Source organism: Lagopus muta, chromosome 1 (assembly GCF_023343835.1).
Source record: "Lagopus muta isolate bLagMut1 chromosome 1, bLagMut1 primary, whole genome shotgun sequence".
Lineage (NCBI taxonomy): Eukaryota > Metazoa > Chordata > Aves > Galliformes > Phasianidae > Lagopus > Lagopus muta.
The window spans coordinates 2,485,646-2,512,776 of record NC_064433.1 but is presented as its reverse complement, the minus strand read 5'-3'; the positions used below and the strand labels follow the sequence as shown (position 1 = coordinate 2,512,776).

At 44.7% G+C, this 27,131-nt stretch overlaps 1 protein-coding gene across 12 annotated transcripts in view; it reads right to left on the bottom strand.

Annotated features, from left to right (window-relative positions):
* The window catches only part of PLXNA4 (plexin A4), a 446,249-nt gene that overhangs the window by 395,365 nt on the left and 23,753 nt on the right, over nucleotides 1-27,131 (bottom strand). For all 12 annotated transcript variants that reach the window (XR_007380141.1, XM_048959145.1, XM_048956708.1 and 9 more), the window contains exons 2-3: nucleotides 22,994-24,257; nucleotides 4,306-4,488 (exon numbers count right to left, since the gene is read on the bottom strand). Coding sequence is in view for 11 of the 12 variants with exons in the window: in XM_048959145.1 (XP_048815102.1) it covers nucleotides 4,306-4,488; nucleotides 22,994-24,172 (1,362 nt within the window). In the remaining variant the exon portion in view is untranslated. The remainder of the gene's footprint in view (nucleotides 1-4,305; nucleotides 4,489-22,993; nucleotides 24,258-27,131) is intronic.

The following is a 27,131-nucleotide window of genomic DNA, read 5'->3' as shown; positions in this document are numbered from 1 at the left end:
CCAAGGCTCACTCTCATTAGCTCCAGCTTTTGGATGGGAAGTAATGCATCAGAGGAGAAAGAGGAGCAATTCCTCCCTTTGCCATGTGGATACATTGCAATATCACTAGCCTGGCCAGAGCTCTTCAGGGTTACCTTCCTGAAGCATGGAGCAAGGAGCTTCATCTTCCAGCCACATGCTGAATCCTTCTGAAGCTCTCGAGGCAAGTAGGCTGTAAACAAAGCTTCAGCACATAACTGGAAGAGCTGTCAGCCAAAGCTGGTCTGACAACCAGAAGCCAGCAAAAGCTAAGACATGCAGTACTTTCCATCCCAACCATTCATTGGAGAAAGCCAATCTACCCCAATGCGACTGTGAGATGGGCCCAAAATTAGAACTGCCAATTTGAGCTCTCAAATTGAAAAGTCTCCCTACGGTGTTTTGCTTTGGATCCAAAGAAAGCAAGGTCTCAAGAGTTCAGGGTAATCCAAAGGGTGGTTCATAAAACTGGCCGATGGTGAGAGTTTTCTACTAAATTGAAGTGATACCTGATGGGAAGTGCTAGACCCATTTCAGAGCTGTCTAATCTTGAATGAAAACCTTTACCCTAAATGTAAAGCCTCTTCAAAGACCTCAAACTGATGAGATTTCATGTAAAATGAAATATTGACCATAGAGTGAAAGAACTGACACTTAAGTTCAATTTCTTTCTTTGCAAGGAATTTAGCATAGGGAAGGCTTCGATTGAAATATTTTTATGGAATAAAAAAATATTTCTCACAAAGCAGTTCCAAACAAATGTGAATTATTACTACTTCATTTTAGAGGAGACATTTCAGAATGGACAAAGCTTTGTTTTGAATAGAGGTGCAGCTCCTGGAGCTGTTCCCAAGCTGGTATTTTTAAATGTTAAGTTGTTCTTTAAACCCACACATGCACACAGAATAATGGCAAGTAAGTTGTTTTTGTTGTTTGCTTGTTTGGTTTTTTTTCCCTGAGTGGAAACTATCATCTGCACAAAAGCAGTATCCACACATTACACACCTAGGGAAGATACACAACGAATACTGAATGCTGCCACATTCTCTTAGCCATGACATGTATTCATAACATAATTTGGCCAGGGCTTCCAAGATACAGATATTTCTCCTAAGTTCCATCACAGGATCTTCATTGCCCACAAGTGGTCAGGAGTTTTCCGTTTCATCTGATTTACCTGCTTTAGCTATGTGATAGAATCCTCATGCTTTACACACAAATCTCTTGCAACCTGAAGAGCATTAATTTCCCCCCAGCTTCTTTAAGAAACAACGTATTTCCTTCCACGTGTAGAAGGGAAAAGCATATATAGGAGAAGAACAGAAGCTCCTGTTGGATTAAAAAGCTGAGCATGGCTGTCTCACAGCCACTCATCTCTGAGCTACCTTCTCTATTCCCAAGTTGACACCAACACCCATCAAACCTTTAATCCATGGACTGTGGTTTCTGCCACAAGATACAGACGGGGAGATTTTTCCTTTTTCAGTGCCTAGCATTTTTATCCTATTTATATCATTGTTCTGCAAGGCCACGCTGTGCTGTGGACAAGCTGGCAGAATTGGAGGGCATATTTCTACAGTGTATTATTCAGAGCCTTCCTGTTGGTCTGCACACGTAGCTATGTGCATGAGCAAGGGCTGCAAGAACTATTTTGCCTGGGGCAGTGGAACAGCTAGGGCCAGCCTTGTCATTCTCTCTCACTCACTCTTTTCTTACCCTATCTCTATGTTGCTTTTTCTTTTTCTTTCTCTCTTTGTTGTCTTGGTTACGTGGGCAGATTCCTGATGTGCTGCTAGTTTTCATTTTAATGATACGTTCCTGTAAAGCACAATATTTCACTTCAAGTTTTGTGTGCCACTGGATACATTCCTTTGACATGTGACATTTGTATATCAACAGATATTGCTTTATGTCTATGGGTACTTTTCAGAGTCTCCAGAATTCATTCTTCAGAATCTGATACACAGTCTGTATTTTTGTATATACAAACACAGGGAAGATGACTGAAACTGCAAGAAAATAAGGGAAGTTTCTCCAAAACCATCTTATAATTATTTCTAGTGAATCTTTCAGCAACAACTGAGCAGATCCTGCTGCTTTGAAGATAATATAACAACTCATCTTTTCGTGCTATCCAGAAATGCTTCACCGTGGCTTGATCAAGCAGCTGCACTGCACCACAAAAACAGCAGTACATGCCACGTGTGGTAGGGGCCCATCAGGAAAAAGCGAGTCCTTGGGCTTTGTCTACTGGTACAGAGTTTCGTCTAATCTTACATAGCTGATTCCAATTTACCCATGTGCAATTTTTTTTAAACAGAAATCAAAGTTCATCCCAACACAATGGATTTTGCAGGAGCTGCAATTACCAGTGTGGTATTTCCCTTTGCTTCCAATTCCAAAGCACCTGTCTAATGAGCCAAGATGGAAAACCAAGTCTTGAAAGGCCATGAAGCTTTGGCAGGGACCAGGTGAAAATCCTCAGTGCCAAACTGGCCTTGTGTGGCCCATGCAGGGGGAAAGCAGGCTGATGTCCTGAGCTCAGATACCCTCGGGAGCCCTGGAGGAAAGTAAATGATTGCAGAAGTCATAGCAAGGATGGGGCCAAACCTTCAGGAAATGCATATTTCCAGGATCAGTTCGTCCAAAACAACCACATGAGTTTGGGGAAGCCTCATTTTGCACTGATGATCAGCTCTGCGCGTTGCTTTTGTGATAGATAATTATTCATCCCACGAAGGCCTTATTCATAGCTCCAGCCCTGCTCTGACACACAGACCCAGTGCTCTAACTACCGCAGGCAGAACATTCATCACGTTTGGAAAAAGAGAATAAAACACAGCTTTCTCAAGTTACATCAGTTGGTTCAGCACCCCTCTTCTCATTCTTTACCCTATAAGGATGTCTCTGCTCTCTACCACACTCAGTTAAAAAAAAAAAAAAAAAGCTTTCTCACTCCTATTTCCCCCTTTTCAAAAGGGATGAAAGCTTGGATTCTGCATTGTGACCTGCAAAGGCAAAGACAGAGCTATGTCTGATTTTGCTTCTCCCAAAGCCAAAATTAAAACCAAAAGCTCACGAAAGCAGAGAAGCAACAGGCATTCTTAACTGTTTAGGTCTTTTGGATATTTACCGTTCAGATCTCAGCTACACATTTTCTTCCCCCAGTGAGAACGGCTGGAGAACTAAACATTTTATTATGATATCACAGATGACAAGGAAGCAAAACCTAATTAGTCAGGGGAGGAGATTATTTTTACTACAACTGCTTAAAAAACAATTTGGCTCCTTTTCCACGTGCTAGAGCAGACCATTAAAACAACCACACTCCGTACAAAAGCACCAGCAGCTTTTCCTCTGTTGAAGTGGTCTGGAGACATCTGTCAGTGGGCAGGATCCTATTTCATATACCTCCTACCACATGGGTGTAGTGCCACCTGAGTTTAAAACCTTGATGTTCTTAAATGAAGCAGTAGCAAGAGGAACAAAACCAGAGATCTCAGACCCTCCTTACGCATCCACGAGCAAATGAATCCCTTTCTCCTCTCTGCTCTGCCCATCATATATACAAGCCATAGTGGGAGACTTTTTAATAGCACATTCATCTCCTCAGCTTGACGTTATTTGCAAAAAGGAATTCAAAGAGGATTCAACATCCAATCCAAGCCTTGGGGTTCCTCCAACCTCCTGTAACAGCTTCTCACCCATCTCCTCACAAATCATATTTTGCAACATCCCCAGCTCAAGCATTTAAACGTTGCCAAACTGGCACGGAGGAGTTGAAATGGATGTGATGCCCATCATTAGCACAAGGCCACTTCTAATACCTCTTGCTGACTTAAGAAGAGCACCTACTAAAAGCACAACAAAGCTTCCAACTCTCAGGCTCTGTATTACTGCCGTACATGATGAACTACAGCAGCTGTTACACCACAGAGCTACAGCCGTGCAACAGGCTTTCATATTTTTTGAGAACACAGAGTGAGGAACAGAAGCTCAAATTCAATAAAGAGTGTATTTATTTATGTGGCGTCAACCATGGTTGCTCCATAAGCATAACGCTCATTATCATTCACACACAGCTGTCTATTGATGAAAACACTTTTCCTTCAGAACAAGCACTCAGCCCTTGTGGGTGAAACACAATTTTTTGCCAACTGAAACATGTGCTATCCTCAAAGCAGGTGATGCACCTCACAATAAGGTCTGCGCTCACATTCCGTTCAACAGCGCCAATCTCCATAAATATGTGAAAAATCTGAGTTAGAGGACAACATTTGGTCTTACCTTCTTGAGCTTTCCACTCTTGGTTCCCACAAAAGCTAGGGAGTGGTTCTTGTAGACATAAGCGATCACAGATGTCATTCTGTCTCCATCTTCAGTGTAAATAGGGAGCCCTCGCACCATAGATGATACTCCCAAGGGGGCATTCATATCCAGGCCACAGAAGTTGTCATCAATTGTTAACAGCTATGAAACAATAAGAAAGAAAGTATGAAAAACTGAAGCCAACAATTCTTAAGCCATCTTGGAAGCATTCATTCATCAGGGACACCATTATGCAGGCTGACAAATCAATGACAAAGGCAGCTCTGGAGGAATACAAAGGTGGAAAAAAATTGTCCAAAGTCTCTTGATGAGTTATAGACAGAAGGAGCACTGGAAATCTGCTTCTCTTGAAGCCCAGCAGTATATATTATTTTAAGCCTTTTTCCTACTGCTTTACCAGTCAAGACCTAGCAATCAAAGAGAAAGTCTGCAGAAAGTGTCTTAAATGTTTCTAATTCTGCCAAAAATAAAGTATGCGTGTCATTACTAAGGGATCCACAATACAAAACACTGAGATAAGTCCACACTAGCAAATAGACCATGGCCTGTTCTCTGGCCCTTACACTCACTACTATGACTCACATCTATGAAACCTAAATTGTATCTCCCATCCAATTATCTGACTCCAAAAGCTGCAGCACCGTCCATGATACATCTTGGAAGCAGCACTAATGTACACCCTGGTCAGCAACAGGGATCAGGCTAAGGATTATACACTATAGTGCCTGCACATACTTTCTATTCCTGGAGCTAGTTCACTCATGCAGTTATGGGTCTTTCTCTCACGCTGTTTGGCCAGGGCACCTTTCTTCCAATGGGTCCTTATTTCCTTCCTGTGAAATGGAGATTATTCAACTCCACCCAGCTCACAAGGGGCACTCACTGAAGTCCTTGGAGAAGGCGAAGGTTTCACAGCTTTGCTGGTGCTTTATTGTGCTTGCTGAGGAAAACCACAGACTCACAAAGACCAGAGAAAATGCCTGACTGTTGCTTGCTGCTGCCTAAGCCCTCACATCTACTGCATTAGAACTCAACAGGCTATCAGACGGATGCTCCAGTGGGATCAAAGAAGATTTGAGTTGAAAGGGACACTTACAGAACATTTAATCCAACTCCCCTGCAATGATGAGGGATACCTACAGCTCGATCAGTGCTCAGAGCCACATCCAACTTGATCCTGAGTGTCTCCATGGATATGATCCTTGGATACGAAAGCTTATAACATCTAGTTATCTGCAAAGGTGCTTCCTTCAACTTCAGAGTGCTGCAGAAGGACAACAGCAAAATCACAAGAACAACTCTTCTATCCTATCTCACTGCACAATTTGGAAAGTAAGGTTAATGCAAGTTCCCAGTGTGAAGATCCCACAGAGCAAAATAAAGATGAAACTCCAAACATCACAGCACAAACTGCCCAAAAAATTAGACTTTGCTGACATCAGTGAGACCACTCTCACACATCTGAAGCTAAGTTTAAAACATTTTTCTGGACCAAGGCTTAGGAAGGCAATAATTCAGTGGACAATAAATGTATCTAATTTTCTTCAATCACTAAAGAACGACCATAATTTTTTTTTCTTTTTATCTGAGACCTTCGTAGAATCATGGAATGGCCTGGGTTGAAAAGGACCACAATGATCATCCAGTTTCAAACCCCTGCTGTGTGCAGGGTCACAGACCAGGCTGCCCAGAGCCACATCCAGCCTGCCTTTGAATGCCTGCAGGGATGGCGCATCCACAACCTCCTTGGGCAACCTGTTCCACTGCCTCACTACCCTCTGTGTGAAAAAAGAAAGAGTAAAAAAAAAAAAAGTGTGAACGGTTTACAGGCCAGTGACTAACGAGGCAGGAGACTTGTGGGGCGCGCCCGGGGAAAGGGGAGAAGGGGGATGGGCAGGGAGATGGGAAACGGGTCTAAAAACCGAGCCAACAGCAACGACCTGAGGACGAAGACGTTAATTTACTACTAAATATGATCTCAGAATGCAAGATAACACAATACAACACGATACACGTGGAATTGAAGCCAACGAATGAAACAAAATGAGAGGGTGTCCAAACTGAAGTCCTTACTCTAAAGCCTGGTGTGCTCCTCGGCACGGAACAACGCGAGGGGCTGGTGAGCTGCCTCCACCTTGCTTCATCTGGGCACAAAGCCCTCCGGGGAATGAAGCCCCTCCCCTGCCCCTTCGAGAACAAAGCACCCAGAAACGACGGTCCACAGAACCAGAACATTAACTCTTTAACTCCCAATGCTTTACATGATGTTATGATGTGGAATACCGACAACAGAAACATCGCAAAACCAAGACATCATGTAACATGTTGGGGTTGTTTCCTCTGAGGATCATCTGCATGAAAAAAACAAACAAGCAAAAAAGAAAAGAAAAGAAAAAAAAAAGCCAGCAAGTGAAAGCCTGCAAATAAACATCAGCCAGCTTCTGTGCAGCTGTGGCTCTCAGCTCGATGCGCAACATCTTTGTAAAGGCAGAAATACAGTCATCTTCTTCAGCAAAGAGAAGCACATAAGGAAGCTTGGATTTATGATGAAACAGTCAAGAGTTGCAAACCCAGGTTTATTTTCAATTCCAGACACTCCTAACGGCGATATAAAGTAGCCACGTTAAACTCTCTGGAGCTTCTCCACTTGGCAATTTCACGTTAATGACTTTCCAGAGTGAAAGTGGAGATGAGAACATGAATTCATTCTGCCTGCAACATGGCTGTTGCAGCAGCTGGAGTATCAGAGAGGGTCAAAGGGAAGATCTGAGGAGACAGGAAGCAATCCTTGCATCTCGAGCAGTAAAAGTCTAACTCTGAAATTCACAGCGTAGTCTGTAGGTAACTCAGAAAAGGAGGAGGATTTTTTGATTGAATCGTAGAATCATTAAGGCGGGAAAAGACCTCTAAGATCATCCAGTCCAACTATCAGCCTATCCTCACCATGCCTGCTAACCATATCGCTCAGTGCCACATCTGCCCTTTTCGTGAACACCTCCAGGCATGGTGACTCCATCACCTTCCTTGGGAGCTTTCAGGCAGTTGTAAGGAACAAATTTCTGAGAACACAGAATGGTTTGGGTTGAAAGAGACCCTTAAGATCATCTAGTTCCAATCACCAGCTGGAGTGAAACCATCATCCCATATCACATTCCACCTGCTAATGAGGGAATATTACTCACCGCCCCTCTGCCCCAGGGAAGCTGCTAAACAGAGGTTTATTAGGTGCTCTACGTATCCAAAATATCTTTATGACAGAGTGATTGGCAGCTCCCAGGGCATCCAAGTCCCACCAGCTGCCTCTCCATCTCAAGCTGATGCACAGTAGGGATTCAGCTGTGGAGAGGTTGCTGTCCATTCCTAACACCAGAAGTTACATCTGCAGCAGTGACACCATGGCCAAGTGTCACGTTCGCCAGTGAGATAGGAAGGATGTGCAAAGAATGGGCCTGATTTACAGAAGCATTCTGGCAGGCTTCTGCATTCTCCAGGATTAAGCTTATCAAATAGATATTGAACAGATCCAAGCTTTTCTGGATAGGATGGTTTTAACAAGGCTGGTGCTGGCTCAGCTCTCTAGAGATTCACTGAGCCCCCCAAACTCAGCAGAAGGGTCACAACTCTAATTACAACATGTCCTTCCCCAATTCCATTTGATTTCCCAGCAGAAATGAGCAATTTGGCACTGCAAAAAGGGCCGAAGTGCCAGCTATTAGGGAAGCAGTGCAAACAGTGCTCCTACTGAGCTGCAGTTGTCACTTACACATCTGTTGATGGGGGTCGGCATCCTTTCCCTGGTAACTAGAGATGGGATGAGAGTTGCACCAGGGGAGGTTGAGGTTGGATATTAGGAAAAACTGGAGATGTTCAAGAAAAGGGCAGATGCATCATTGAGGGACACGGTTAGTGGGCATGGTTCGGAAGAACTGGGGTTGGACTTAGTGATCTTAGTGGTCTTTTCCAACTGTAATGATTCTACGATTCTGTGGTTCTGTGCTTTAGCCTTTGGCCTCTGAAGCAGCCTCTTATAATCAAATACAGCCCAACGCACATTTAGGGAAAAGCTTTGATGAAGGATCAGCCATCCTCTTTACTTTCACTCGGATGCAATCTTCCTTCCCAATCAAAGCACAAGGGCCTTTTTTAGATATCTCAGCAGGCTCCAAAGCCATTCCACAGCCTCACCAGGGATGAAGGCTGTCCCAACAGCCAAGTCTCGCCTTTGATTTACAGCTAATACCTAACAGCCTTGTCTTTGTATAGTGGCAGATACTTGGCTTCTCACTCTTGTTATCTCAGGCTTGGCTACTTCAGATGATGAAGGGAATGCATACATTACAGCTGCCTGAGCTGCCAGCAGGACCAGGGAGCCAACAGCAGTAAGAAATCAACAGCGATATTTAATTGAATCTTTTCAAGGTCCCAAGGTCTTTTCATCACCTGAATGCAAGATCTTCTCATCAGCAAAGACTGAGCTTCCTGCTGAGGGTGTGTCATACTCCATAGGGTGTTTAAAAATGTAGGGAGATAGAAGCTCTAGGAAAATCCATCACCAGGAATTTTGTGGTATATGTACAGATGTAAGTAATGGAATTTAGGGTCTAGAATGCCTGAAGTGGGGGTAAACCATATATCCCCCTCCAGCAGGGCTGCTAATCACAGAATCATAGAATCATGCCTGGGTTGAAAAGGACCACAATAATTATCTGGTTTCACCCCCCACTTCTCCCTCTCCCCCTGCCTGCTATGATGCAAACCACCTCCCTGCAAACCACAGATCTTTAAACTCCAACTTCTGCAGCAGCAGTTTGCTTCCCAAGGATTGTGCTTCTCTGAATAGCCTCATGATACCATCAGCATGGGCTTCACTACTTGGTTAACCTTCTGGTTTAGGTGCTCGTTTGTCCTTACTCTGGCATTAGCACCCTGCCTTCCTTAAGCTGGATTGCTTCTGCTCTCCTGCATTTCTAGCAACATTCCTGCTTCTAACCATGCTGCCTCCAGCTCTCCCTTCTGGTTCCACTGAGACCAGTGGGTTTGGTCCATCCAACCTAGTGATAGAACAAGGCAAACTGATTTTAAACTAAAAGAGGAGAAACAAAGGTTATATGTTAGGAAGAAATTCTTTACTCAGTGGTGTGGCCTCGGCACGGGCTGCCCAGGGAGATTCTGAATGCTTCATCCCTGGAGACAGGGTTGCAATCCTGTCCATGGCAGGGGCTTGAAATCTGATGATCTTTAAGGTCCCTTCCAACCTTAGCCATTCTATGGTTCTATGTCCTTCTCTCCAGTTTCTGTGCTGTGAACTTTGGCAGGACCATCAGATTTCACGTATCAACATCAGCCCATTGGTTGTGTCTAGCCATGAGATCCAGGTGCAGGATGGAGACAGCTCTTCTGATGTTCACCTCGTGCCACATCATTCACATAATTTAATGCCTTCCCATCACACGTGTTGCTGACAGTGGGTCAGAAGAAAGCTGTGGGCTTGCCCAGTGACCATCAACAGCCATAGACCTTTATCATCTGAAATTCTGAGGAAATTCTGTGGGCAAAAGGATGTGAACTCTGGGCCACCAACTGAAATGGAACAGATCACCAACCAACCCGCTCTTCAGCAGTAAGCCTGCATTCTAATGACACACAAAAATATCCAGTACCGTTTCTCCAGGGTGCTTGGTGATATAATGAAAACTATATAAAGAGACAGCATTTGGAAATACATTATAATTGCACACTGCTTTTACTTGTGCAACCAGAGCAGTGGTTACCACGCAATTACATGTCACCATATACAAATGACAGTGCAGTTACAGTAACTTCACCAATTACAGGGAAATTGCACCCACTCTGCTAATAGGTTTTCACTCAAACATAATTCAGGATCACAAGACCAGTTACCCAAATTGACTTGAACTTGTACAAGCATTTGGTTTTTAGGTCTACAGTTTAAGCATCAGTTCAAGGACTGGTGTCAAGTTTCCAGAGTGCTGCAGAATCTTAACATGGTACAGACTTGTTACGCCTGCATTAACGTTCTTTCTGTACTGTGAGCATAAGGCTTCCCATCTACCATCTACCTCCACATCGTAAAATTTGCAATTTCCTGAAGAGGAGTCTGCCTTCCTTATGGAGACCAATAGAATTCTTTAGTCTTCATGCCTTGTGCTCAGCAGAGCTGGTTGGTTATTAGTAAGAAGTAATTGTTGCCATAAATTTAGCATCCTCTGAGTTCTGAATTTTGGAATGATTTGTGTGCCAAAAGATATGCACAATGTACACTGATCAGTGAACTCCTACACGTATTCTAGATCCAAAAAATTGCAAAATTTAAGCAACAGTGGCAATAGGTTTCTTCTTATTATTTGTTGCTGCAGACCCAGTGTTGCAGCCACAGAATCCGTAAGAAACAACAGCAGATGCTTTTCAGCCCATTGCTTTTTCTCCAGCTCTGGTTCCCACTTTTGTTATACACACTGTCCTACTGCTGGCATGGGGCTGCTCACAGCAGCATTTTAGTCCTGGAGGCAGCACTGAGCTGTCTGAGGGAAACAATTCATGCCCCCAAAAGTAGACTATGTGCTTCTCAAAAATCATAGAATTTTGATATGCAAGCTTCCAGGCCAAATACAAAAACCAAATCACTAAGGTTGGGAAAGACTTTTAAGACCATCCAATTCAACTCTCAACCCATCCCCACCATGCCCACTAACCATGTCCCACATCTGCCCTTCCCTTGAACACCTCCAGGGACGGTGATTCCACCACTTCCCTGAGCAGCCCGTGCCAGTGCCTCACCACTCTTTCGGAGAAGAAACGTCCCCTAATATCCAACCTGAAATACTGTCATCAATACTGTCATCATCAAAATGACATCATCAAAATGACATACTGACTTTTAGTCCGCTTGCAGAGAACATGCTCCTACTATTACAAGTAAAGGTGCAATTACCAGCCTGAAACACCTCCAGGTTAACGAATCCATGCTACTGGCAGACAGCACCCTGATGGTGTACTCATATAACCTCCACTTTAAGATCCTTCATCAACTTCAACTCCAAGTGTCTGCCAAGGAAAAACGATGCCAGGATATACAAGATGCAGTGCAGAACCGATTCAGATACCTGGGAATATATTTCAGTGGGATATTTAGAATCATAAAATGGTTTGAATTGGAAGGGACCCTTAAAGGTCATCTAGTCCAACTCCCCTGAAATGAACAGGGACATCTACATTTAGATCAAGTTCCTCTGAATCCATCCAGCTTGACACTGAATGTCTCCAGGGACAGGGAATCCACCACCAAACCTGTTCCAGTGCCTCACTCCGTTTGGATATTTTAAGTTAAGGGATATTTCAAGAGCCCAAGAAACTGGTACAGGCAGGGAAGAGGGACAGCACTCCAGAAGCAATGCCGACTGTCAAATTCAGACAGCACAACCACTCTGGTTCATAGTGGCCTTCACATCCCAAGTCCCATACATCATTGCTATGTCAGCCAAACCTCTCTTTTGCACATCACTCACACAAAAATGCTGGCAGTACTACTCCAAATCTCTATATTAGTACAACAAGCTATGCAACTGGGCTGAAAGTCAGATCACTGAGCTGTGTGTTCACTAAGGTTCCTTCACTCCCAGCTGGGAACTGTGTCTGTGTGCGGGAAAAGTGAATGGGACCTAAAGAGCAGAAAATGTGGCTGTAACAGGAAGCTGAGCTTTTCTGCAGTCCCAAAAAAAAAGTTCACTATGTGGGCTGAGAGGATGCAGAACCGTGTGGATGAGGATAAAGAGAGGAATATGATCTCTGCAGCTCTCAGCTTGCCGCTTTCCATGAGCTTTAAAAAATTCACTTAAAATTTTTCACACCCCCAATAAAAGAGATTATTGAGTGTGGAGACTCTGCTTTTGAAACTGCCATGGTCTATTGGGTAAATAAGCATTTAGGGATTTTTCAAAAGTGAAGTATTGATCAAATAAGCTGCTAGAGCTCTTCTGTAAGAACATATTCCAGCTGCAAAGCTGTGTTACGCACCTGAAACACAGCTGCACTGACTTCCCCTGGGGAATAAAAGTCACAGGAAAATCTTAGGTGAAAAGGTTTTCTCTGTACAAAATGGTTTTGTCTGTACAGAGTGAAAAGAGTTTATCTAGATAGGCAAAGTCACTTTTGGGAGAGAAGTGCATTCTGTCCTAAAGGACATTGGATTTCCATGATCAGCTAAAGGCTGTTACATCACAAATTCCATCAACAGCAGTATTGATAGAGGTGTAAGAAGAGAGTGGAGCTCTACCCTCTATATGCCTCTGTAACCCTGACCATCCTTGTCATAACTTCTCCCAGGTGTCACCATCTAATAGAGATACCTAACAAGGAGACATTCCCCACATTCATCTCTCACATTCATCTTCACCAGGCCACAAAAATCCACCCTGCAGGACCCTGGTAAGGTCTCCATTGCAAACATCACTGCTGTCACATTCAACTTTGAAGGGTGTAGGAAAACTTGCTGACTTATCTTCTCTTTCACGTGCTTGACCCATTATCCCCCAATACTTGTTGGCAACAGAATGGTTAAATCTGAGCTCAGATGGAGCATTTCTGGCAGCTGCCAGGCACTCCTTATTCCTATTCCACTGATGCACACCAGCACCTTGCCGAATAGAGTCCAGCTGCCTCCCTCGTGTCGGCACCACCAGACATTCCCTTAATTACTATAATTATTATTTTGTTCCACAGTCAAAATTATCATTTGGGCTGCAAAGTGCCACGTGCACCAGCAGCGCTATACAAATGAAACAACAATGCTGCTTTGCATGCAGGCGACACCTCCCAGAGATCCCAGAGCTGCTTAAAAGCATTAATTAATCCTCACCACGGTCCCACAAAGGTAAGCTAAGCGTTGTGATGAACAACTTGCACGTGTTGTTGGTCTTCAGCACGGGGAAAGTGCTCTGTTGGATGTGAGAGTTGTGTCAGGGGAGGTTGAGGTTGGATATTAAGAAAAATTTCTTCTCTGAAAGAGTGGTGAGGCATTGGAACAGGCTGCCCAGGGAGGCGATGGAGTCACCATCCTTGGAGGTGTTCAAGAAAAGGGCAGATGTGGCACTGAGGGACATGGTTAGTGGGCATGGTGGGGATGGGTTGACAGTTGGACTGGATGATCGTAGTGGTTTTTTCCAACTTTAATGATTCTATGATTCTATGAGTGACCTTGGCTTGCTCACCAAATAATGAAGAGCCGAGGGCTGCGCATCTGCATCAGGGAGAATTGAGTTGTGTCTGGTTTTATCATCTGATGGAAAATGAATGCAAGGGAGCCCGGTTGTCACTTTAAACAACAAAATACAGCACTCGAGTTCTGCAAACCAACATCCCCCACTTGCTGCCTCTATCGGTGCAGATCTCAGTGCTTGAGGAATGCAGAGCACAGCGCTTGTGTCAGCCTCTGTATAATTCACTCAAGCCTTTCGCTTCCAACTCTTTGCATTTGAAAGCAGGGCTGTGCAGTGGATGGCCCTCCGAAGCGGGGATGCCATGACAATTACAGCCCTTTGTTTCTTGGCGTCGGATCCCGACCAATAGCCCCGACCCACTGATAAGTGCTGGGTCATTCCCTCATTAGGAGCAGCACGTTTTTATTATTCCCTTCTGCATATTCCCTCGCTCTGCCTCTCCCACTCTCTGAATAGACGCCTGGCTAATATCACTTGTTTACAGAATAAATCAGCTGAACAAATCCTATTATATTTTGGAACAGTGACAAAGATGGGGTAATGACATTGAAACAGGGAAAATGCGATGTTGTTCCTACTGATCTAATGTCACCCACATGTTCTATCAGTAATGCCAGCTCTGGTAATGCATGGAGGAAACATAAGTCCTTCTGTTTGCCCACAGCATTACCACTTTGATGCACATATACCTGGGTGTCCCACCTTTCCTGTGTTTCAGGCACTTCTGTAACTACTTTAATTATTAAACAGGCTACCCAGGGTGATGGTGGAGTCACCGTCACCGGACATGTTCAATACAAGGGTTCCCCACTAAGGTGTATGGTTTGGACGGCATGGTGGTGATGGGTTGATGGCTGGACTGGATAATCTTAGTGGTCTTTTCCAATCTTTTTAATTCTGTGATTCTATAAAGCAGCATCTCATACACACTCAGAAAAATCACAGTGTACTCTCAGGAAGGGTCAGTGTGAGAGCATTCTTTCCCTACAGGAGAGGGATACAACAAAGGTCTGTGTTTCAGCAAGCACAGTGAGGTGATGCTCCTCCACTTCTTGATCTTCATCTGTGCAAGGGAGCAGTTCTGAAGAGGATGGTTCATACATAGATGTACATGACACCCACATCTCCAACTCCAGCCTCACTCTGGGCACACAGAATCAAAAAATAAGGTTGGAAAAGATCACTAAGATCATTTACTCCAACTATCAACCTATCACCACCATGCCCACTAACCGTGTCCCTCAGTGTTACATCTGCCATTTTCCTGAACACCTTCAGGGACAGTGACTCCACCACCCCCTTGGGCAGCCTGTGCCAGTACCCAACCACTCTTTCTGAGAAGAAACTTTTCCTAATAGCCAACCCATTCTCTCAATAGCCTCAATTTCCTAATAGCCAACCCAACAGCATCCCATGTCCTCACATCTTGCTCGTACCTTCATGGTAGAAAAGTGCAGCATCTGTATTTAAGCTGACTGATATATTGGGGATACATTACAATTCAGGTAAAAGTGGAAACATGCTTATTTCAGGAACAAAAATAATGCCTTATGTTTTATATGTGTTGGAATAGAAAATCAAGACAGACATGTGCATCAGGCTGTTCCCAGAGGCTAAACATCTTCACTGACTCCCTAAGCACGAAGACAGACCCTGCACTGTTTTTCACCCCGACAACTCTACTTGCATCACGCAAGGAAGAAAGGGTCTGTGCAGGATTTGTCCCAAAAGCAATGCTGAATCCAGCAAGCCATGACCCCCTCCTCAACAGAACGGGTATTGTACAAACCCCAGCTGCCCCCAGTCCGGAGGTGCTTTAAATAGCATTGGTGTCATGCAGGGAGCCGAAATCACTTTGCTTCTGGCTCATGCAGGATTTTTCTTTTGCATGCAGCTTCTTTCTTTTTCTGTTTTCTTTTTAACGTTGTGTAAGCATTCCCCTCAGCCTGGAAGGCAATCTCCTGGCAAGGCAATCCGAGGTCAGGGATGTGATCACCCGGCGTGGAAGCGAAGGCAAAGAGATCATCTGGAGCACTCTGAAAATGCAAGGCTGAGCCGCATGTGACCGCAGGGCTCAACCGCAGAGAAAAACAGCCTGGGTCGCTGGCAGGGAAAGCAGCAAAGATCACTTCCCAGAAATAAAAATAATCGTCCATGTGGCGAGGAGCATGAAGCAGCAACGTGGAAGCCAGCACCTCGCTCTCCTGTGACAGCATCTATCTGGAGTCCAGCAGGAGCAAGAGATGATGCTGAGGGATGCCGAGAGATGCTGAGTGATGCTGAGCTGCGCAGGCAGAGTCCAGGGCTGGGATGATAGTGGGGGAGGGAGCAGTGACTGAAATATCTCAGACACAACAGCGAGTCAGCAGGCTTGGGCCCTGCTCTGTCTTCAATGAACATTTTGTGTGAGCAGGGTCAGGCAGACGTGAGGATCCAAGAAAGAACAGCACAGCGTGCACAGGGCTGGCACCCGGCCTTTTAAAGGCATAGGGTTTCCTCTGATGCGTGGGAAGTAAAGAAATGGTTCCATGCAGGATGTTGTCGGGTTGTTTTTGTTTGTTTGTTTGTTTGTTTGTTTGTTTCCCAGAGGTTTCTCAAATGATTACAGCACAAATAATAAGCATTCTGGAAGGAGGGCAATTAATTACAGCCGACGTTATTTCTGATCTGGAGGTATCCTTTCAAGGGCATGGTTTAGTGGGCATGATGGTGATGGATAGACATCAAGACTGGATGATCTTAGTGGTACTGAGGAACACACTTATTGCCTTAAACATAGTTATCCTCTGCTTGCTGTTAGGCCCTGATTTACAGCTCTTAAGTGCAAGCTTCTGTTTATGCAAATGCTTAAGAGTTTTTGTTTCTCTCTCCCTCAGAGCTGCCAAAGTTGGGAAAAAAGACCAGAACCAACAAAAAGTGAAGATGATCCCATGTAATGCCTACAAAGCCTCTGCAAATGAGTTTTGATCAGATTTTAGTATCATAGAATCATGGAATTGTTTGAGTTGGAATGGGACTTTAAAGGTCATCCAGTCCAACCCCTGCAATGAACAGGGCCATCTATATCTAGGTTAGACATACGCACATCCACCTGCTGGTGGGCACAGGCTTTGGAGGATGTCCTGAAGTCAGGAAGTTGGCAACAACTACACCCAGGCCTTAAACACCATGCTTGCTAGACAAAAACTAGTGCTAATCATCTAATGGTCACATCACAGTGGAAGAGATGGGGAGATTTTCCTAATTCCAGCTACAGAGGGGCCAGGACCTTGCTCAGTCTCAGAGACTAGAGGTCTGAATTCAGATGCTCCCTATTAATCTGAAGAGCATGACCATCTCTGGTGACTTCCACCACAGTCAATATTCATGAGAAGTAACAGCCACATCACTGGAGAGAGCTCCTTGCTCTGCTTTTGCCTGAGCTACCTCATATGGTATGACAATATGACATTTTTCTCCAATTATGTGTCTTTCACTCCCAGAGCACTGCTTTATAGAGGAGGCAACGATTGGGAAAGAGATGGGGGAATGAGGAGAGGGAAGGTTCATGGGGAGATTTTCAAATGACAGCTCAGCTGCATAAATCCTAAGCCAGCACCTTAACCCTTGTCCATCCTGCATCCCAACTAACCCCTTCATCCCCTCCAGCTCCCACCGATAGCAGAAATTGCTGGTTAACTATTACCAAAATTGTAGGGTTCAGTGAGTCCCTCCAGCAAAACGCTTCACAAATACACTACAATCCAACACAAACTGACGTGGCCAATTAAACAAATACAGAGCACACAGTAAAAAGCTTGTTTGCTCCATCTCGAGTATCCAGTAGGCATTGCCAGAGAGGAAATTCTGTATTTCTGAGACCATGCTTCTACACAGGCTGCGCTCTGACTTTTTTTGGGGGTGCTCTTGCTTACGTCTCCAAAGGAAGAAGAGGAAAGCACCATTAAATGTTGACCAAGAATGGTCTTCAGCTGACCATGAGCTCTTCAGATGAGAAACTTAAGTCTATGTAATTTGGGCTAAAAGCTTATCTGCAAAGCTTTTTTGCATGGTATATCCATGCAGAACAAAAAACCCTATTGTATGAGCACGAGCAGCAGTGACCTCATACAGATTTGCTTAGGATAGCCCTGCTGGCAAGCAGTGACATGATGAGGCCTCATGAAACCGATAGCTTGTTCCTGTGACTGTGAGTCATTCCCCAGGGAAAGTGGCAGGCTCATGTACTGGACAGTGCCGCCAGGAGAAACCAGCATGCTCTCAAAATGTCAAGGCATCAACACTGCATGGACCTCTGTCCACGTGCTCCTCTCCCCTAGGACTAAGCAAGAGTTAACACTGCCTTTCACCCCAACCTTTCCCTATTATGGGAATGACAATTCCAAGTTTTTTTGATAGATAAAGTGATATTTTTCTTTGAAACAGACTTTTTCTTTTCAGCGAGTCATTTTTAAATGATTGTAGTAAAGATTTATTCCATCTTCTTGCAACAGTTGAGAATATTGGGTGCAACACAAGGATTCAGGAGTTCCTGAGCTGCAACCAAGCAGCAGGTCATGTTTTACTGTGCCTTAACTCCTGCAAAACAGAAGTAAAGCTTCTCGCCATCTTAGTGTTGTTGAAGAGGAAAACAATGAAACTGTTTGTTTGGACAAAAATATTGGAAGTTTTTTGATAGGAAAATTATGGCCTCATCATCAATGGTTGTCTCACCAGGAGTCAAACTGTCTTTGTTTTACACCAAGCTAGAAAAGGCCTTTTCTAATCTGATGGTATGGAGCAGTAGAGAGCCTAGATGTATGGATCAGTCTCAAGGGCCAACCAGCATTCATCCTGAGGTGAGGTGCTCATTCTGATAACACAAATCTCCTGGGCACACAAAAGCCAGTGCAGACACATCTGACAGCCATACATGGAGAACAGTGTTGAGATTAATCAGCAGTGTGCACTCTACAACCTCTTTCTATATCTGTCTGAACCTCATGGGTAAAGCTTGGTGGACATGAAGCACCTGGGATGGGCAAGGGTTAATAGGTAAATCAGGAGGAGTAGGAGAGCAAAGTCAACACGAGGAGTATATATGGATGGAGGAGACAGAGAACAAATAGGGAACAAGGCAACCATTACCACTGTCTGGGTGAATTACTGACTTAGATGTGGCTTGGATTATCAGAAGCAGAAGCTTTTGTAGCTGAGTTACTTGTCAGGCAGTTCCAAATGCCCCACCTTGCCTGCCTTCTATTAACAAAGCATTGGAAAAATATTGTCCAAGTCTTTACACAAAGCCTTTTGTTGGCTGGCCAACTTCAAAAAACATTTCTTTTCTCCTCCATCTGACAACATTGCCATGAAAAACAGGAAGAGATTGAATGCAGTACTTTAAACAGTCAAACTCCATTTCCTGCCAAAAGGAAAAGAAAATACCGGCGAAAGGCAGAAGCCAGGCGATAGTTGGGGACAGACATTCTGATTATCTCAGACAGATATTTGCACTGTGTATCCGGTAAAAGCTGCAGTGGTGGAAGTGACACCTTTTCATTTCAGGGAATGCAGATTGTTAGGCTGCAGAGCAGCAGGTGATGCTGTGAGACAGATCAGGCTGGGATCAGGGTTGCCACCAGCTCCTAAGCTAACACTTAGGATTGCACGCTAACAGTGCACTCTGTGTGAGTGTGTTGCTGCCAGGGGGGTTGGAACAAGATAGTTTTCAAGGTCCACTCCAACCTAAGCCATTGTATGACTCTACGAGAATTTATTGCAAGCCAAGGTCCACCAAGGATCCCCAGTCTTCTCACATCTCCCCAGCAGGCCCTGGCACATTCACAGTTCCCTAGAGGCAGTGTCCAGTATCTTCCTCTTCTTCATTCATCCTTACATGTCCCACATAGCAGTTCATCTGCTTGTTCCCTAAGGTTCAACTTCTGCGCGTCCCAGTAATGTTATTTCCACTGGGCTTCAAAATGTGCCCACTTGTAATCTTATTTCATCATACAAAAAGCCAACAAATCTACCAATGATCAAAGCCAGTACCAAAATGACCCATTCCCAACTCTATCCTCCTCTCGAGCCGCCTCTTTTTAAAAAAAAAAATTCAGCATGTTGATACAGCATGATGTGTATTTAAATCACTGTCTTTTTTATCCAACATGAAGATCATTTTCTGCTTAAAAAAACAAACATCCTTTTCACGCTAGAGCAGCCTTTCCATCTGCCAATATTCTGCATATCTATATAGCCTCTCTCTCTCTGCTCCACAGAATCATAGAGTCATTAAGACTGGAAAGACCACTGATCAATACATCAACAGATGTCTATGATCACTCTAAACTCAGTGCCACATCTACCCTCTTCTTGAACACCTCCAGAGTTTGTGACTCCATCACCTCCCTGGGCAGCCTGTTCCAATACCCCACCACTCTTTCTTCAGAAACTTGCTGAATTTAGACTGACGAACCACAAAAGAGGTGGCATTTTGGTGGCACACATCATTCCTTGTAGATACTCAAAGAAAACAAAGGTGCTCTCTAGGGCTGTGTACGTCGTAATGGCTCCAGTATCAGGAAATGAGATTAAAAGTGAGGGAAAGCTTCCTAGCAGCAGAGATAGATCATGTAGGGAGAGAGGGGAGCCTGCCTCACTGGAGGTTAAAAACAGGTGAGACAAACATCTGTCAGAAATGTTATAAGTAAGGAAGGAGGGCAAATCAGATGACCTCATAAGATTCTTTTTTTTTCACAGTCTCATTTTTCTCTGATTATATGAATTTCTAAGCATTTGGGGTCAAGAGTACTATTTAAATATAAGTTATTATTCTGCATTTGCAAGGTACAGAGAGGAGAACCAGAGATATTACCTGCAACTATTCATCACGAGGGTGAATTTGCAAATCAACTGCCCAGACATAAAAATCCATCTTTTTTTTATGCTGAAGTTTAAGAGGAGGATAGTTATACCACAGGAGAGGAATGTACATCAAGGATTGTCCATTCATCTGTGGTCTTTCCCAGGCCAGATATGACCAAGGTGCAAGGACAGTGTGATGAGCCCAACTCCAGGGTCCAAGAGTAAAAGTGTCTCAAGGAAGGACTGGCATATGTCTTCTTACAGTGTTTCTCTGTGATGCCCAGTGGGGGTTTCCCACAGCTTCTCTTTACCCATCTGCTCACTGAGTAGCATATCAGCTGTATCTGTGGGATTTTGGCTGCTGGATGCAGGGCAGCAGAACTGAACTTCAAGTCCACCCTTGATCATGGGCAGGTTAGGCTTCTATCCTGCACTAGCAGAGACACATTTGACATTCAAATTTAATAATAATAATAATAATAAAAACATATGAAAAGTCACGCTGGTAGCTTTATAATTGGTTTTATAGCTGTTCCAATCCACTTGCAAAAAGGCAGAGCAGCAGTGCTGGTGGACTGCTGGCAAGCAGGACATCCATCAGCAACAGAGATGAGGCCCTCACGGACATATGTCCAGGCTCCAAAATACTTCACCGACCATCAAATATTTTCCAAGCTTAGCAGCTGGACTCTGCAGCCCTTACAGCAGCCAAGTCACTAATACCTCTTCCCTCGGGCAACACAGCTGATCTCAGGCAGGGCTTGCCAGCAGCTCTAAGTAGACTCATTAAAGGAGAGCACAGCCCACTTAGTTACACTTTTCAGACTCTTATTTTCTCTTCAAGGATCTCCGGGCTCTTTTTCCAGATGGGATGCATTAGCATCTCTGATTCACAGTCACAAAGATGCTCTTACAGTTTTCCCTGCTGTGCCACACAGACCCCAATTTGTTGTCCTCTCCCCAGTCTCTGCAGTCCCGACCCTCCAAATTTGCTCTAATATATCCCAGATTCATCCCAAGGGACAATGTTGGCCTTTTTTCCCCTTTCTAAAGCCACGAAGACAGGTGATTGAGGGATTTCAAAACTGTTGGTTTGAGAGGTCCTGTGCTGCAAGCATTAGTATGGAGCACAAGTGGAGCAGATTTGCAAATATATGGAAAGGCTTAACAGCCTGGGAAAGTAACTCCAGTGGGAAACTCCAGCTTAAATCTAAAGGCAGCTTTTTGAATGTGTGGAGGCCTTGAGGCTAAACAAACAAACAAACAAACAAACAAAAGAAAAAAAAATCAAAGCCAGATTCAGGCACAGTCTTTCTCTCTGTGAACCCATAGGGGGTTTGCTGCTGGCAGAGGTCTAGACAGAAGGGATCCCACCAAACCAAAGGGCTTGTCCCTCCTCAACTTCAGTGTAGGACTGTGAGAGCAGTGCAAGGTCACACAATGCTGTGCTTGTGCAAAGGAAAATTAGGACAGGGTAAGGCAGGATCGGTCTCCCTGCAATGATATTTCCATCTGCATTCCTCTTAGTGTGCCCTTGTCCTGCAAAGGAACAACAGCAGGGATTCCCCAGCAAAGGATGCTTGAGTACAAAGGAAAGCATGAGCAATCCCATATACTGAGCCCTGACTCTGCTATGAGATTATGCGGCAGGAAGGCGCTCTGGTGTTTCTCCATATTCCCTTTGCTCAGACTTGAACTTGCCTCTTACTTGAAAGAACTAATTAAGGATGGAAATCAAAGCCCAGAGAGGCAGCTATTACAGCAGCCAGGGTGCAGTGCCGACTGTAATGCTGATTTCTGTGCATGGTATCAAAGCCAGCCACGTATTGGTGGGGCTGAGGCAGATTTCCGCGATGACACTTCAGTGAACTGGTGGAATAAACTAAGAGAATTTCTTAAGACCATTTGTAGGTCAGGTAGACCAACCTCTTCCTCTGTCCTGCCCTTATATGTTGTAGCATTTAATCCTTGATCTGTAGCCAGGCCTTAATTTTTTTCCAGTGCGCAGACAGTGTAGAGCTGGTTTGAAGGAGGAAGACAAGGGACTTTGATGGTTAATGATCAGCGCTACTCAGCCCCAGAATAAATGAAGTACTGCTTTCACAAAGCTCTCGGAAAAAATCCTGCCTCAACTCCAGCCTAGGGAGATAAAATTCCACCATCAGACACAAAAATAAGCACAAGCAGTTAAGGTTATCTAAGTCTTATTTTGGTTTATGCTTGAGCCAATACTGCAGAAGGGAGCGTGATTTCACCCCTAATGAATTTCACTGTGAAATAACAAGAGCAGGACAATCCTTCCCAAAGATTTCAAGGCCTCTTGGCTTATTCCATCAACAAACATAAAATTCCTGGGAAGGTCAGAAAGTGATGCCTTCCTCAACTTGACCACGAGTAAACTGGGGCATGGGCCGGTTAGATTAGATGGTGTCATGAGCCAGAGGTAAAACCAAGACTGGGATGAGGCAGGCTCAGTTCTTCACTCCCTACTGCAACCATTGAGGCACACTTTAAACTCTGCAAGAACGTGAGGATGTCAGATGTGGGTGTTTAAAGGCTAGACTTACCGCACTGCTACAGGGAATGTCTTTGACTTTGAGCCAGGCCAGATCTAATGTCCCCTCTCCCCTGTAGCAGGACTGCAGCCTGTCTTTGATGCGATCGTTGATTTCTTTCAGGACAAAGATGCAAAGAGCAGATTCATCCAAGGACTTCATCTTCCTTTTCTGCCCCTTAGAGAAGACTGTGAAGAGGATATCATCCTCAGGGCCAACACCCAAAGACCTTGCTAAAATGGCTCCAGCCTTGGACAAATAGGCTGCCTGGAGCAACCGATATTCCACCCCGTTCTTCTCACAGCCAATGGGCACCTCAACATAGGAGTTGAAAGCTGTGTCCTCTTTGCACAACCGGACCAACTTAGAGGTATAAACTTGTTCTTTTGTGGTGGAACCAGGTGGTGAGATCATCTCAGGCTGCAAAGTTAGGAAATAAACAAAGTTACCGCTGCTGAAGCCGTAGATGTAGTAGATATCAAAATCAGGGATGATGGTGAAGGTGTCTGAGGGGATTTTGATCATAGATGCCACAAACTCATCATGGAAAACGTACGCAAACATCCCATCTGCCTCAGAGTTCTTAGTAAGCTTTCTGCTAGAGATAGTGGGGAAATACTCAGGTTTGCCATCCACAGCAGTGGCAATGAACAACTTGTCATCCATGTTGCTGTAAGAAACAATGACTCCAAAAACAGAGCCACTCTCATTCACGCCGGAGAGGTAATGCTCCTTCTTGTGGAAGGGTTCTCCCAGCTTGAAGAGGTCATCCAGCCTCAAAAGCTTACAGATGCCCTGGTAAAGACTCCCACAGGCTATCAATCGATTCTCCTTGTAGTCTATGAGGAGCATTTTGTTGATGTTGTTAGTGGGTGTCAAGGGTTCGTTGCAGGTTTGGACTATCCTGGGAGGATAGCATTTGGGATTATCATCATCAGGACCAGTCTGGTGGGTCACCAGGACCTTCAGGTCACTGGAAAGTTTATAGATCCTGTTGACAGCTCCCAGGTAAATGTGCCCAGTCCTTTCATCAACCACTAAATGGTTGAAGTTCCCCTCCGTTTGGTCTCCAGTGAAGGTGATGAAGGGCCTCTTTGGGTGGGGAGGCTGCTGTCTCCCAAGAGGTGACACTGTGGCAGATAACAGGAGGTGAGAAACCAGGCAAGTCCACTTCCACATGGCTGGTGACATATTTAGAAATGTTTGTATTCCCAAGGGAATGAGGATTGGAAGCTGTAAGTGTCTTCAAAACACCAATTCCCTGGCAGATTTTGTCCTAAAAGCAAAGAGAAGAGAAAACAAAAGTATGTTACTACGGAGTATTTCTTCCTCCTCCCTCCTTCACAACCATGCCATCATCAGAGCATATTTAATTGCTAATCCTCCTTTTCTCGCCTCAGAGCTCTCTACTTAAAACCAGCACAAAGGGAGTCCTCCTGAAAGAAAAGATGCTAGTAGAAAGAGCAGAAATTACATAGCAGAATAATAAATCAGTGCCCTTTTAACCTCTACTACACACACATGTGCCCCATGGTACAGCACAAAAACTCACTGGAAGCCAGAATAGTGCAGAAGCATCAAGCAATATTACTGTTTGCACTGCCAGTTTTGACCCAACTGTGTATTTGTTAAGACAGGACAGGAGAAGGATTATTATTCTGCTCTTCCAGATGAGGAAATGAAGCCTAGAGAAGGTCAGGGACCTGTCTGCAGGGATAAGCCCAGATGGCTGCTAAGCTTTCCTGTGACTCTTCAAGTTTGCCAGGAAGAAGCCAACTCTGGTCTGACATTAACATCCTTTCAGGGAGACGGTGGTCCTGAGCAGGACTGTTTGACCAAGCTCTCTGTGGCTTCCAGATCAAAGCTGCCTCATGCCAGTCCAGCTTGGGGTACAGATGTTGGAGTTGTGGTGTGCCAAACTTCAGAGCAACATCTATAAGGGGCACACTGCCAAGCATAAAGCAAACTGGGCACCATGTCTTCTCCATCATAAAATCATACAATCATAGAATGGCCTGGGTTGGAAGGAACCTCAAGAATCATCAAGCTCCAACCCCCCTGCCACATGCAGGGCCACCAACCTCCACGTTTAATACCAGACCAGGCTGCCCAGGGCCCCATCCAATCTGGCCTTAAATACCTCCAGGGATGGACAGGCCATCCACAACCTCTCCGAGCAGCTGTTCCAGCACCTCACCACTCTCTTGGTAAAGAACTTCCCCCTGACATCCAATCTAAATCTTCCTTCACTCCTTCAACTTAAAACCATTTCTTCTCATCCTGCCATTATCTACCCTTTCCAAGAATTGGCTCCCCTCCTGTTTATAGGCTCCCTTTAGGTACTGAGAAACTGCAATGAGGTCAACCCACAGCCTTTTCTTTTCCAGGCTGAACAATCCCAGCTCCCTCAGCCCTCCCCTGGTCCTTACCACGGCGCTGCTCTTCACCCCCTGCAAAGCCGAGACAACCTTGTCTAAATAAAAGATACAGTTCTGTGGGGCATTTCAGAAGGCTGAAAAGAAAGGACCTGCCCAGTTATTAGCAGTGATAAAGTCTCAAGGTCCATGATGTACAAAAGCTGACAACCCAGAGACTGGCCTGGTGATTCCCCCCCAAAAAACAAGGGGCTTTCTTGCACTAGTCAGTCACTTTAAATCTCCTAGCTTTTAACCAGAGTTGATGTGAGCCATAGGGGATTTCACCACATCCCAACCTTGAGCTGTGGGAATACATCCTCCCATTCAAAACATTCACCTGCTCCCTGCTCCTCTTCCTTTTCAAGGTTGATTCTATACCAAGAGAAGCTTTCAGAGAATCACAGAATCACTAGGGTTGGAAAAGACCTCTAAGATCTCTAAATTCAATCACCAACCAATACCCACCATGGCCACTAACCACGTCCCTCAGTGCCAAATCTACCCTTTCTTTGAACATCTCCAGGGATGATGACTCCATCAGTTCCCTGGGCAGACTGTGCCAATACCTCACCCCTCTTTCTGAGAATAGATTTTTCCTAATATCCAACTTGAACCTCCCCTGGCACAACCTGAGGCGCATGGAAGATGGATTCTCAATGCCTTGAGTTTTGCCAGCCAAGCTTTTTGCTGATTGCTGATTACACAGCCCTTGTTACAGGTGGCCAGGCCAAGGCACACTGCTATTACCCTTCTCCTTCTTTAACATCCAGATCAGAATTCCACAGAATTCTTGTTGCTTATTAAAAGCGAAACAAATCAAATCCCAGCTTCAAATACGCTTGTGATTTGAATGCACTTCTGCAGACCACTGTCCTATCACTTCTCACAGAGTGCCTTTGCTGAACTGAGGGGTGTAATTTGCTGAGTAAAGGTGACAACAGCCAGCAAGGAGGAGTCAAGGCAAGAGAAAGACTGCTGTTTGCAAATCCCAGCAGGGAGGAAGATGTGGCAGTGACACAGGGCTGGGATTCACAGCTTTTTCAAATGTGTGCCAGAGGAATGGAAAAATTTACTTCAAGGAATAACAAAAAGAAAAAAAATCTGTCTTCTTTTGACCTGTAAACTGATTAGATCTGATAGTGGAAAGGGTACGTCTGGGCTTCTAGAGCATCCACCACTTTTATGCCACCCCAAATATTTCAGACTTCTCACAGCAGCCAGAATTTCAAAGCAGCTGTGTGATCCCCTCCACCTCCCTTTGCCCTCCCTACCACATCAGCCACAGGTGCTGGTTGAAGGACAGACAAAGGTCATTTCACATTTACTTTAGGCATGTTTACCCTGTTCTGCTTTGCCTTTCTGGTCAAGCAAATATTTAATAAAATCAAGATCATACTGCAGAGTTGGCAAGACTGTCCTGTGAGTTAGTGAGGATTCACTCTGCAGGGATGCACAGGACGGTCATGTTGGCTTTTAATAACCTTTATTATGACAGATAGAGAGGTGATGGGATGAGCACTCCCTGCACAGGCATTCCCCTTTCAAAAGAGGCCATCCTTGAGAGAGCAGCAGAAGAGAGAAGCTGTCCCTGTTTGAGTCCTGTGTTCAGAATCATTACGTGGTGACCCTGAACACTGGCGTCCGTCACTTCTGAGTTATGATCCATATTTCTAACAGATACTGCTTTGATCGGGCACTAGACAGATGTAGGAAGAAATTATTCTTTTGAAGTA